At 43.2% G+C, this 13,976-nt stretch overlaps 1 protein-coding gene across 1 annotated transcript in view; it reads right to left on the minus strand.

Moving 5' to 3' along the window:
• Positions 1-1,468: 1,468 nt before the first annotated feature.
• IL7R (interleukin 7 receptor) overlaps positions 1,469-13,976 on the minus strand; it is a 15,660-nt gene continuing 3,152 nt past the window's right edge. The window contains exons 2-8 of the mRNA XM_026865816.1: positions 10,906-11,044; positions 9,410-9,564; positions 7,648-7,802; positions 6,406-6,583; positions 5,533-5,623; positions 3,580-3,655; positions 1,469-2,211 (exon numbers count right to left, since the gene is read on the minus strand). Of these exons, the coding sequence (XP_026721617.1) occupies positions 1,708-2,211; positions 3,580-3,655; positions 5,533-5,623; positions 6,406-6,583; positions 7,648-7,802; positions 9,410-9,564; positions 10,906-11,044 (1,298 nt within the window). The 3' untranslated portion in view covers positions 1,469-1,707. The remainder of the gene's footprint in view (positions 2,212-3,579; positions 3,656-5,532; positions 5,624-6,405; positions 6,584-7,647; positions 7,803-9,409; positions 9,565-10,905; positions 11,045-13,976) is intronic.

Here is a 13,976-nt window from a genome sequence, read left to right on the forward strand (position 1 = left end):
ACATTCTGTAAAATGTCACTGGAATGCCTTGAGCCAAATCCTCGGCCCCTTTGCACTCAGGCATCATATAAGGTTTGAAGGTTTCCCTGGTGTCGGGTGGAGGTGGAGCAAGTGGAGTCTTGTCTTGGGATTGATGTTTTTCTCCAGCAGGCTACACAAATATAGAGACATCTCAGTGATTATTACCAGTCAGAGCATAATTCGAGCAGCTCTGGGGATGAGAAAGGGCTCTTTTTACCCTTAGACTCTGGGAATGTGAATACGTTTCAGTAAAGGAGAATTTCAAGCAGCTAGAGAAACTGAGACTGCACAGCAAGGTGAACCCCAATCCCCAAGCGCAGCAAAACAGCTTGGATTTCCCATGGCCACACTGCTTGGCTGTCATGCAACCATGTGTCTATAGCAGCTTTATCTCCAAGCATGTGCTCCGCATTATGCACCATCCAGAGGGTCTGTGAAGCGTCTCAGCCATCTCTGTGTGATAGCACGTGGGGAACCCCTTAGAGCTGGGCTCAGAGTCCAGAGAAAGGTGAAAGGGAAGGGACAGAATGTCTTCCTTCATCATAATGTAAAAAAAATTTTTTTAAAAAAAGAAGCTATATCTAGGCAATTTTCAAGGTACTCTTAAAAAAGATAGGTCTCTGATCACTGGCAGGATCCATGACTCTCCATCCATCTTCTTAGGTCAGATGTATGAGAACATTGCCTGGTTAAATTCAAAGTACTCTCATGCAGTCACAGCCATTGGGAATAATGCTAGTAAACAAACATAGTCAGCTCGGCCCTTCTGCCTGGAAAGTACTTACATGTTGCACTAATGCTTTAGAAAGAGCTGCAGAGAAAGACAGCATCTTGCGTCTTACAGTTTATAGGAAGAGATGGGAGTTTGTTTTTCATTGATTTTGTTTTGTTTTCCTAGCTAAACATTGCTAGTACATGAAATATTTTAGATCTTTAACATATAGCACTAGCAGCAGTACCTGTGGATCCTAAAATTGTCTCCAGGGCAGATCTTTACCAACAGCAAAATGAAGGGGCATGTAGGCTTTTGTTTTGTTTCAATCTCTCCCTCTCAAAAAAAAAAAAAAAAAAAAAAAAAAAAAAAAAAAAAAAAAACACCTTCCTATGGTAGTCCATGTGTGCTTTTTCGTGGTGGCTCAGCAAACTCCCTTTGAGGTGATCAGGCTCTTGAATGAATACCCAGGTGACTAATGCTGGATAGGAACTCTCATTTATTAGCATTTTTCAAACTTGTGGGCTTTCACTGACTGCAGAGGAGTTACTTTTGACCTACCACTGTTTAAAAGAGATTGGATTCCATGTAACTTGAATTTCTTGCCATATTTCTAGCTTGGGCTTTAATAAGAGCTCAACTCTGCAACCAAGAGGTAAACAGAAGAGTTCATTAACTTTTATGAGACATGCTGTGATTCTCACCTAGGATTGCAATGTCATTGCTATGGATTAATCAGATCTGAAGATAAAAGTCAAGTTGAATTAAATTTAATTTCTGCTGCAATGGAGATTGTTACCAGCATACTGAGTAATCAATGTGGGAGAACCCACTTCCTTGCCGGTATGGCGTTGCACTGTGAACAGGGTATGTTGCAGAAGTGAGAACTCACAGGATGCAGGAAAACAAAACAGAAAACTTCAATGTCCTGCCTGTGTTAGAGAAAAAAATGTATGCTGTCATTCCTGTGAGATTTACTGAATTTTATAGAAGCTAGACATTGTGACATAGGCTTCCTCATTGTTTGGTGACCTCATTTCACTGGTAGGCAGCATTTGGGATGTGGTGTCATCATTTAGGGACTCTGGTCCAGGCTGGCCAGAGGGATCTGGGAAAGGAGCAGAGGAAAGGTTGAAACCATCATCACGCAGGGGCACCCTGTTGCTGTGGCAAACCTCATATGTGCTAGAACTGCAGTTTCCTTTGGTGACTGCAAACTGGTTGGTGCCCAGGAGTCTGTGCAGGGCTTCAGCTGGCCAGATTCCTCCATAAGTCACAGACAGGTTTTGGTTGCTTTTGTCTGTCATCGCAAGGTTCATCTTCAGGTCTGATCCACTCCTAAATTTTTCTGTAAGGTTCATCTCTAGAGCAGTTGATGGCTGCAGAAAATTTTCCAGTTCAACTTTTGCTCGAATGCCATCCACTTTATGGATATGAACGTAACCAAAACTCTCTGGGTTAAAGCTTATATCAAAATTCTGCATGGCAAAGAAACAGCATGGTCAGTTAACAGTGGGTATTAGCTGAAGAGAATAGGTACTTTGGTAACTCATTAGATATTAGAAGGGTATTTATTATTTCTCTAACTCTGAAAGTAACCCTTAGCAGGCTGAACAATTGGTTAGTAAAGAATAAATTATCACGTGTCTTAAAATCCTTTGCTATATTAGTCTGAATCTGTTCAGTGGCTTCCTGCAGACAGTGCCACCGGAGAGCCTTTCATGTGTTAGACGATGTGGTGGGAGCTGGTGGTTCAGAGACTTTTCTGAGACACGCGACTATTGCATGCCTGCTATTTCACAGGAATGAGTGTACCAACCCAGGCGGTTCCTTTCAGTTTTACCTTCCTAATTTAGCAGTGAGGGAAGTAAAAGATTGCCATGACTTCCTGAAACACATTAGGAATCCTTGTACTGGGGAGCATGGGGGGGTGGTAGAGTCTTCTTAGACCTCTTATTAAATTAAGAACATGCTAATAATATATTAACTGGAGAGAACAGCACTGATGAGTTTTTTAGTGAAAAAATACACTAGACACATAGTTAAGGCAATGGGTTAATCCCACACCCACACAATATTTGTAACATTGTCCATCTGGCTTTTATCTGGCAGAGCAGTTCCTACACTGTGTGGTGTATGAGCAATTCTGCTGGCTGTGTAAGCTGGCACCAGTGATGTTTGCATCCAGCCCCACGATCACAGTTTCGCAGAATCACTGAAGCAGCTTGGTTGGAAAGGACCTCTGGAGGCCAACTGGTTCAACCTTCCACCAGAGGCAGGACCTGGACTGTGTTATCCAGAGCCCTATCAAGCCAAGCCTTGAACATTTCCATCAAAGGAGAACCTACCTCTTCTCTGGGAAACCTACATTGCTTTTGTTGTTCTCATGGACACTTTTTTCTTATATCCAGATGAAGTTTGCCCTGAAAAAACACGTGCCTTTGGCCTCTGGTGCTGTCACCATGCAGCCTTGCGGCAAGAGCACCTCCAGCATCTCTCTACCTACACTTTAGGTATTGGAAGGTTGTGATTAGTAGTCCCCACCTCAAGCTTCCTCTTTCCTGTAACTAATTCAGTTCCTTCAATCTTTCTTCATGTATCAAATTCTCCAGCCCTCTGTAGTTACAGTGCACACAGGTCAAAGATCAGGCACTAGTTGAATTATCTGTTATTTCCATACCCTTGACTAGCATCTGCCTGGGCAAATGTGGGCTCTCTTCAGTGAAATGTAGAAGTAATTTCTGAAGAATGTCCCAGTTCATGCAGCAAAAGCACGTACTGTCTCTCATAAGTGTTTTCTTCCCAATAGTCTATATGCAGGTGAAAACAACAGTGGAAGTACATACATTTTTTGGCTTCTTACATAGCTGCTCCAGTGTTTTTTTATGGTCAGGAAGGTTTGGCCATACAGCAGGCTTGATCCTGAAACAGGAACAGTAGAAAAAAAGGGGTTCAACAACAATAAAAGAGGGACATGTTAAGATGTCAGAGGTTCATATTTTATCCTTGGTACTAATTCTCACAAAGCCTTAGGGCTGGCTTGTATTGCCCAGAATAATGACAGAGAAGTCTCAGAACAGAACAAAGACAGGAGGACAGGTGTTATAAAGGTCACTGAGTACTAATTGTTCTTTTGAGTGGACAAATTGTTAAAGGAAGCCACATCACCAAGTACTTGAAAAGCAACAAATCATGCTGTCAAAGACCTAATTTGCATCTAGCCACCTTAATGGGGCTTTGCATGGTGAAACCAATTTCTGCAAGTGAAAAAAGATGCTGTGGTTAAAGTGCAAATTTGCTGATACTTGCTTCTGCATATTTATATAAGTTAAAAAACTGCATATGGTTCTACTCCTTGGCCAGCTATCTGTGTTTCAGATATCTATATTGTAGCCTTGTTCCACAGGTCTCATTTTTATTGCCTAAATTAACGAAGTTCTTGCTTTGTGCTGCTAGAAATGCAGCTATAATGCATCCAGAGAATACTGCCTGGCTGATATTCAATGTTGCAGTGATATAAATGTAACGATAAATGTATATGAATATATATTTTATTTTGTATGTGTGTCTGTATATGTGGATATATATACATACATATATAAATCTTTTTAAAAGGGAAATCTCTGAGTTCAGAAAGTCTCACCATCTAAAAGCCAGTTTTTCAGCATTTTTACATCAATAGAGCTACCAAAGTTACAGAACTACAGGTGCTCAACAACAGTAAAAAGAAACAGCTAGAAATCTCAAGCTACATCTATACTTGCAAATAAAACAGCACCAAGGAGCATTCCTGGCAGATAACTCCAGTGTATAAAATTATTAATTATTAAAATTGTTCTTGGCTTGGTTTGACGGGGCCACCCAGCACATTTCCAGCAATCCCTGTGTGTCATTCAGGAGTTAGAACAGCTCAAGTGTTGTCCCCAAAACGTAGTTTGCATGCAGCCACCTCTCTGGATGTCAGTAGAGGTGGATGTCATGGACAGGCAGCTCTGAATGCCACTGAACAGCCCAAGGTTTTCTGCCTTGGGAAGGGTTCATCTCGTATGGTTAAACTTGGGACTTTTTCACTTCAGATGCTGGTTTCACAAGATTGTCTACGTATCTGTCCAGTTTCTTAAATTTGTCAACTATCTTCTCTACAAGCATATATAGCCACATATTTAAAATACATATTTACAGCTATCTATCTACTGCTTTGTAGCCAATATATGAAAAAAACCCAATGCAGACAAAGGACTGCCTGTGTAATGAATGTATCTCCAGTCCCACTTCTGTCGTGACTGCTTTGGTGGAGGATGTAGAGCCGGGTTTCACCACATGGCTGGCTGGAGGCTGTGCTGGTCACTGACATCATCGTAAGGCACTGCAGAGCAAACACTCTGCTGACTCAGCCTATGACAGGGAAAGAGGCAGTCTCCCTGGTATACCATTTCCACACCTCTTGAGACTTCACTAAAACCCACAGGTGGCTTTCTTTTATGGATCATGCTTGAGGCTTCTGAGTCAGATTTGCCTCCAGTGAGACACCAACTCTGTGTTTCAGGGTGACTTCAACTCCCCAAAGGTGTTGGTGTTTCAAGCCCAAGAGTGAAGTCTGCTGAAAGAGGCAGGTTGTCCTCTGCCCGCCAACACCCTCTCTTATTCTGCCCACTTCTACTCTTTGTCTGCCTTTGGCTTGAGATAGAGGTCCAGAGAAGGAAGGAGAATAGGTCACAAGTATAACAGGGAAAGCAATAAGAATGTCAGAACAGGATTGGCTTCCAACACTTTTTCTGACACAAAGAGACTTAGATTACCTGTTTTCCCAAAAAGTTATGACCAGGGCAATCATGACAATGGACAGCATGAATCCCAGGATGGAGAGTATTACCACAACCATGCTGTTATCTAAAGAAAAACAAAGAAGATCAGCCAACGCATGTAAATGTCTCACTGTTAAGCCACTGTAACTGTAACGTCTCTTCAGACAATAAATTAGGAATTAATGACAAGCATTGCACTTGCCTGTCACTGGACTGGTGCAGTGGTGCATTTCCTCTGCATCCCTAAAGGAGGGAAGAGGTAGGCTGCCAGAGCATCAACACTTGGCTGAGCTCCAAGCATCCATAAAGCAGCACTGAAGTGACTTTGAGCACTTGTAATGTTGAGGTGCCCCTGGGGACTGAAGGGACCCAAAGGACCAGAAGCGTTATTCATGTTTACAAGTGCAATAATAAGGTTTTATCCCATACTGTATTTGTGATTGAAGTGCCATGTTTGCACACAGAACCAGGGCACTGAAATGGGTCATGTTTTACCACCCTATGTGCCTTACCTAAAATGCTCAATGAAAGCTGTTCCTTCTCCCTGCACACCAGCAGAGAGCAAGCAGCATTGAGTCAGTCTTCACCTCCCTTTGCACCCCACACATGCCTCTACAGCAACTGATTTTATCATCCTTGAGTGAGATTTAACTTCACATGGAGATTCAGGCCCAGACCGGAGTGATACAGCCACTTTCTGAGTCATGTCCTCTGGGGTGCCTGGTGCCTGTGAGGGCTGACCCTGCTGTGGCCGTGGGCTCTTCCCTCCCCATGCTCTCATCACCACTGCCACCAGGGCTGGCCAGTGAGCCTAGGACCCCTAGCTCTGCTCTCTTCCAGGTGGACCAAAGTGATTTCTGCCCTTACAGCTCTCTGTGGAGCGCTGCTCCTTTGCGGTCCTGAAGCTCTTGGAAGTGCTCCATTCACTCCACATGCCCTTAAAATAATCTCCATTGGGCTGCGAACGTACTTTCACCTCATACGATGCATCATTTTCGAGGTTTTTTCCCAGTAATTTAACCTGAAGGTATGGTGTCTCTATTGTCTAAACACACACAAAAAAATCCAATTATTTTTCTGTAAGACAGGAGAAATGTCTTTGAGTTTCAGCAAAATATGCGTGATCAGGTGAATCCCTGCAGTACTGTGTTGTTTGCTGCTTGTCTGTGGTTATTATACTGGTGGTCATCATGACATCAGTCTAGTTTAACAGAAAGTTAGTCCAGACAGTATTGAGAACAGAGACTAATGCTGTGTAAAAGCTGTTTGGAAAACAGCTTTAAGTGTTAGTTCTGATTTGCTACTGTTGACAGTGCAGTGGGAAGCGTATGCTTCCCTGGGAAGGTTCAGAAGGGAGAGTGGAAAGAATACATTTCTGTGGCATAAAAGGACAACTTCTGAAAGGGCAGCTACAGAAAAGAAGCTGAAATCCCACAGTGCAGCTCTTCATGCCAATGTATTGTGTTGCCTGAATCCTTTTCCTTCCCTAGTTACAGTTCTCCTGTGTTCCTTCTGTAAAAAGGAGGTATAGTCCATGCTTTCAAACACCCCCCATTTGGACTAGCATTTGCACGTCTGGTTGTGTGACAGGGGACACAGAGGTCCCAGCAGCTGGGCAGCCCAAACCAGATTCAGTTCACAGGCAGCTGCAGCCCAAAACATGGTCCAAGGGTGGGAGAGCTGCAGGGCTACACCGAAAGCCTGGAGAGGCTCAGTGAAAAAGGGACACAAAGAAACTGTTGCTGTGTAAGAAAAAGGGTCGTACGATTTACTGAGTGATAAGCTCAGAAAATAAGAGCAAAACCATACTAGCAAAGAGCAAGCCACCCAAACACTTAGGATGTTCATTATGTTATGTCTTCTCTTCCCACTGCAAAGCCCTAAAGAAAGAAACTTCGTTAGCCCAGAGGAGTGTCTAACAGACCCATGCTGTTGGTCTGGAACTGTTTTGACTGATGAAATTTCCAAATGCCAAATATTACACTTTTCCAAGTTTTCAGCTGTAGAATTGTAGAAATGCAGATTTGAGGGGTTTTACATGATAGAGGTATTTCTGCTAATGTTCAATTTTAGAAATTAGTGTAAGCTCACTAATATATCGTGACTTACCTTCCAAGTACCTTCTTCTTTCTGATAGGCTATTTGGTGTATTAATTTGTCCTTTAAGTATTTCTTCCATGAATGTGGTGTACTATAATGAATAAGATATTCATTTGCCTCCTTTTGGTATGTGATATTTATATCAAATGGTACTTCAGGCTTAACTGCAAATGATAACAAACCAGGATATAACAGCAATAGAATAATGTTACTACAAAATAAACAGGTTTTGAAAAGTAAAAAAGAATTCCACTTCAAGTTACATGCTCTGCATGGTGACCTATCTTGGGCAAGCCTCATGCTGAGCCCCAGTTCATCCTTATACCTTGGTCCTGAGAAGAGCTTGGTTTTGACCTGCTGAAGCAACAGTGTGACCAGTAGAGATGACGCTTCCTGGGGATATGACATTTAGTCTTGGAAAGCAATTCCTGAGCATGTCCATGCCTGCAGTAGCACTGCTTGAAGACCTAAAATTCAGTCCCTCTAACCAGCGCTCTGAGATGGAGACCCTGTGGCAAAACCCATTCCTGCTCTGGGAGGAAGGCACTGGGGAGAAATCCTGGTACAGCTATAGTGGCTAGTAGCCATCAGGGTAGTGGGACAGAGGAAAGGATAAAGTATGATACTGTTAGCTATAGCGGGGGGGCTGTGGTTCCAGGCCTGTTTACGAACCCACGGCTGACCTGCTGCCAGAGACTGTGTCAGATGACCATCTATAGATGTACCTCATGTCCAAAATGCAGCCCTTGCGACTCTCCCCAAGCTGTGCCTGAGCTGGATGTCTGCAGTGACCTGTGTCTGTGCCACTGAGGCTTCTTGAATGAGTCATGTAAAGTGCATCAGTTCTCACGGGAACAGAGAGCCCACACCTCCCTCCTCTCAGGAAAATGCATAGAGCCAGAAAATATGCACATTCTTGCAACTCCCAAATACTTAATCCATCCCTGCAGAAATCACCGTTTCTAGAGGAGAGACAACCAGAGATGGTCCAGGCTGGTCTATAAACTGAGAGGTAGTGTAAGATTGTTACAAAACTACTGGACCGAGGCAGAAATGTTTTGTAAGAGGGATGCTGCAGCACCTGTTGCCAAAAAAAGGCAAAGCAAGGTGGTACCAGAGCAGCACCAAGCTGCCCTACATGGGCTTCTCTGCAGCCTGTGAATGAGACCAGCTCCCAAGAGGGAGAAGCCCTAAGCAGCCCCTCTTACCCTGAGTTCCTTATTTCTTCACTCAGGCAGGTCCCCAACATGGCTTTGACAAACACATTCATGGGCTCTCAGTGTCCCTTCTGTGCTGCAGGATGCCTCAGCACCTCGTTCAGACAACAGGCTCCACCAAGAAGCAAGATGTGAAAAAGTGAGGTCTTGTAATCTTGCGGTCCCTGTGCTACTGAGCTCACTCTAGACTTGGGATGGTCAGTCCTGACACTGTGCAGTCCTAGTAAGAGATGAACAAAATGCCCCTGCTTGACAGTTCATCAACAGCTGCTTCACCCATGTGCATGATTTGGTATATGTCAGGGTCTGGGCAGACTGTTGCAATAAACCAGAATTCAGCTGCACATTTTGAATGGAGGTTAATCATGTTTGGCTTTGAAGCAAGGGGAACACCACGTTCTGCCAACACCCCAATCTAGACTACGTGTGCCCTGCCAGGACACTATTTTATTCTGCCTCTATTTCACCATGACTGACACTTAGGCATTGCACTGGGGTATTTTTTTTCCCAGTAATCCCTATATATTAAAAATATCAAAAATGTTGTGTCTTACCAATGTCAGTTACAACCAGACTCCTACAGACCCTTCTCTTTGTCTCAGAATCCATGCAAATATCTTTATTTGAGAGTATGTCAGTGAACTGTAAGAAATAGACACCTTCCCGTTTCTCCATATTGAAACACATGTAATTGCCATCTTCCTTGGTACTGTTGATAAAAGTGACACAATGTTAATTTCTTCTTGGTGGTACTACAACATAGTAAGGAACAAATCCCGGTTGCTTATTTCACATTAAATGAAGTAAAATTCCATGTGAAATAAGAAAAAATGCCATGCAAATTAGGAGTTTAAAAGGTTGATAATGTTTTTCCTCATGGTCTTTGAACACAATAATCAAGTGGTGAGAATCACAGCAAGAGTCCTGGAGCCCTCCAAGAAAAAAAAAAAAATGCAATTATTAAACTGTAGATGCATGTGTTAGAAACCTTTATATCTTTAAAAATGATCTCATCACTGCCACCTTTAAACACAGGGCAATAGATTTGGATGTTCGCTGAAGATTAAGAGAAATTTATTTTTGACTGTAGTGGTAGCAAATACAGGGTCAAGAGTCAGCCAGGTCATGAAGGAGTCATAGAGCACATTTTCAGAGGTGGAAATGCATCTGTTCCTCCACCTGTGTGACTCCTGTGTTTGAGGACTGTCATAAAATTTCAGTCAAAATCCAGAATAAATCCCATTAAAATAGAAAAATCCTAATAAAGTAGGTGGAAAAAATTAAGTAGTGATTAGAATAACAAGATTAAAAAAAAAATCCACTTTGCTGGCTGCTGTGAAACTTTGTTTCAGTAAGAACAGGCAAAGGGAAAAGTGGAAATATGATAAAGACACAAAATCTGAGCTTGTTTAATGAAGTGCATCAGTTAAGAAAAATGTGGAAAAGAATTCCAAGGCTTTGATGAGAAGTGAAGATGACTAATGTGTTTGGTAACTGTTGGGTTTTTGTATACTCATTCTAGTGTGTTTTCTGAATGTCTGTGTATGCGAAGACAATTGCTTAATTTTTGTCTTGATCTCGATAAAGGCATTTTCCCTGCAGAGGAAAATCATCCTTCTTGCCAAAGAATTTTCTGTGGAGAAGATCTGCCTCTTTAAAAACATTTTTACTTTTCACTTAATAAAAGCTATGTTTGGAGTCTTTAAATATCATTTAATTTAAAGGAAAAATGATCTCTGTTCATGCTGGGCTACCATCTGTAATTACAGGTGTTCCAGAGAAACAGAGGCAAGACCAGGACTATTCGAGATGTTATAATGCCCTTTACAGACTCTTCCAGCTGACATTTTTTCTTATTAGGGAGTTATGTTTCATATTAGTAAGCTCTTCTTCTTTGACGAATGTAGTATTCAAACTCTGTAAAACACTCTGAAGCAGAATTTTGCCTAGCTATGTTGCTCCTGTTTCCCAGCATATGGCAACATGACTCACTGGTGCTTAGCATTTCTCTTCCCAGAAGTTTACTAAAGGATGGGCTAACAGCACTTACCACAGAGCCAGGGTATAGTTAGTGTTGTGAGGAGGCAGCTCAGTAAAACTGCAGGTCAGGCTGCTGTAGGAATCCTTAAATTCCAGCTGGCTGTAGCAGTCAATGTCGAAGTTGTCTGGTTCATCATCTACAAAAGTCCCTAAAGAGAGATCCAGAAGATGTTACTGAAGCAAACCTGAGTGTATTCCATTTGCAGCTCCATTGTATAGGAGCTTGTTTCCTTACATGGTTGCCTGAAAGGATCAACCCACCTGTTTTGTAAGAAGCAAAGAAAGCTTGTTCAAAATGAAATTAAAAGCCATGCGCACATTTCAAGGTCTCTATTTCTGCATGCCAGTGAAGCCACCCACTTACCACACATGAAGGTACATTCTGTATCATCGGTCTGTGAACACACACTGTCACAGGTTGTTTGGTCAGATGAGACCCCCTATGTCTGTTCTTTTCTATTAATCATGAGAAAAGAGGTTTGGTGATGACAACCTGGAAATCTCTAAGAAAAAGTCCGAGTGTCAAGTGCAAACCAGAGAAAATATGTCTGCTCTGCAGATTAATTCCTCCTAAGTTTGAGCCAGGGACAGGGGAATTCTCATTTTAAAATTTACAGATAAACTTTACACCAAGCAGGACCTACACAAGCAGGACCTCCAAAGCAGGACCTACTCCATCTGAAAATCATCTCAGAACTTTCTCAAACAGGTGTTTCTACTCGAAACCACAACATGCTGCTATCCTTGGGCATGCAGAGCGGAGCAAGACATGTTCATGATGCCTCTTGAAAAGCAGAATATTCAAATCAAGGTCCAAAACACTCTTGAAAATAAATGAAACAGAAACACGCGCTGGGGGATATACTCCAAATTGTTACTGCCGGAGGTGTCCAGGTCTGATGCTCAAGGCTAACATCTGCTCAAGAGCAAGGGCTAGACTCAACAGGAGTTATTTATATAGGAATTTCAGCTCAGGACAGCCTGAAAGTACATCAAACACCTTGTAGCTCTGAAGTGTCAGACCCACAGTTGAGGACGCGTGCTTGGCAGTTGCTGCTGCTGCACCTACATCAAGACCAGCCATGCTGCAGACAGATGAGAGTGCCCAAGCAGCACCCTCCTGCTCCTGCTCTGTCCCTGCCTGTGCTGTGAAGATCTGGCCTGACCAGTTTCCTGAGAAGACTGGAAAATGATAGGGGTGGTTTTAGGAAAGCAAGAATATTATAGTGTCATGAGGCAATTAAGCCCCATTTTGATTGTACTGCAAAATTTTCTGAAATGTCACAAATTTGGGCTCAGGAGGGAAAGCTCAGACTTTCTGTCAGAATGCATGGCTTCCTGCAAATTTGCTTCAGTGACTAATAAAACAATCACGATTTGAGTACACTTGGCAGGTATGAGGTCAGTGAAGCAAAAACGGATGCTTCTGAGAGGCGTCCTCACCAGTGGAAACTGTCAGTTCAGCTTCATTTCATGAAATCTCACCCACTGTAGCCAAGCAGACAGGGAAAGGATTATTGCCACCACCCCCTGAGTGAATCCTCAGGGCAGGAATGCCTCTATTTTCTTTTGCTGGTGGATAGGGGTAGCTATACTGATACGTAACCCTCTTTCCCATATCCAGGGACTATTCCTGATCCCCTGCTTGGTCCTCTCCTACCCACTCCTCAGACATGCCTTTGCCATGCAAGGCACCTGCCACAGTAAGACTTTGGCTGCTCCAGGGATATCAGTGACTCACACTCACACTCAGTGTGGGGAAATGTCCATGGAAACATTTCCAATGGAAAATCCCTCCCAGAGAAAATTATGGTCATTTTTGCTGTCAACCAGGTGAACTGGATTACTGAGGGGTGTGAACCAGCTACTTGGATACTGTGATTCATAGTTCCGCTGGTGATGTCCTATGATCCCTGGACAACCCCGACAGAGGACAGGGAGACCCAGACATTGTCTGGCATGGGAGCGTATCTGAAGATCCAAAATGGCCATGGTATGACAAGCAGGGAGAAATCAGGGGAGAGTATTCTTATTTCTTTAAAATGTAATTTAAAAACGTCACCCCACAGGATCACTATCAGCAGTGCTTCCTCCTGACCTTGAAGCTGAGGTGTATCTGGAGTCAGTCAATCTTACCTTGGAGTAAGAGAAGAAATTCAGTCAGGAATGCAAAGAAACATGGAAAAGCAGTCTGGGCAGGGGTTAGGAATGGGGCTGCTGCCACCAGCACCCATGGTGGGGAGCAGGAGGGACTGGAGTATCTGATGCTGCACTAATCCAGAACCCAGAGATAGATCTATCCCCCAAGCTAAGAGTTAGTGGCCATTTGCCACCATGGGCAACGAGTGCTAAGAAGAAATTACTGGTCTTCCCTTCTCACCCAAGAGGACCTCAAGTCTCCTTGAAGGACAACGAAATGCAGTGTCTTCCACCAGCACTGCTGCTTTGAGGGGATAACTTGTTCAGTAGAGACACAGACAAAGCAGGTGCTTTACAAAGCTGCTGTATTTGACCATCGCATTCAAGAGAGACACAGAGGTCAGTGCAGCTCTAGAACAAGTCCTGCAGCAGTTTCACACAGGTGAGAGTCTTGACCAGCACAGTCCTGAGCCATCTGTGCAGACATACACGTACAGAAATGTGTATTATATAAAGACACATATTTGTGGGTAAAAGCGTGTGCATATAGATAGACATATATTCAAAATTCAGGGGATAACAAGTAAGTTGAAACAAATCTGCATAAAATGGAACAGCAGAACTCATTTTAATTTAAACATTTAAACAGTTTTGATGTGGGTTACACAAACCATACAAGTCCGGGTTGGGAGGAGGATTGAAAACAGCTGTCCTGCCCATGAGACCCTGCAGCCTGCTGCCTCCTCCTGCCCCTGCCTGGGCCCTCCTGTGCCTCATGACTGCCCTTCTTAGCTCTGCTTGTAGCTCTGTTAGGGCTTTGGGGGATCTCCACAAACTCTCTTCGGCTGGGGGACAGCTCTTGGAAGGCAACCTGCTGCTCAGAAAAGAGGAAGAGATTGAAGGCAAGTGCTGCAATGCACATTTTCCTCCTCTGCCCATAAG

The sequence above is a fragment of the Athene cunicularia genome (genome assembly GCF_003259725.1).
Source record: "Athene cunicularia isolate RWA chromosome Z unlocalized genomic scaffold, athCun1 chrZ_part1, whole genome shotgun sequence".
In the NCBI taxonomy this organism is placed as follows: Eukaryota; Metazoa; Chordata; class Aves; order Strigiformes; family Strigidae; genus Athene; species Athene cunicularia.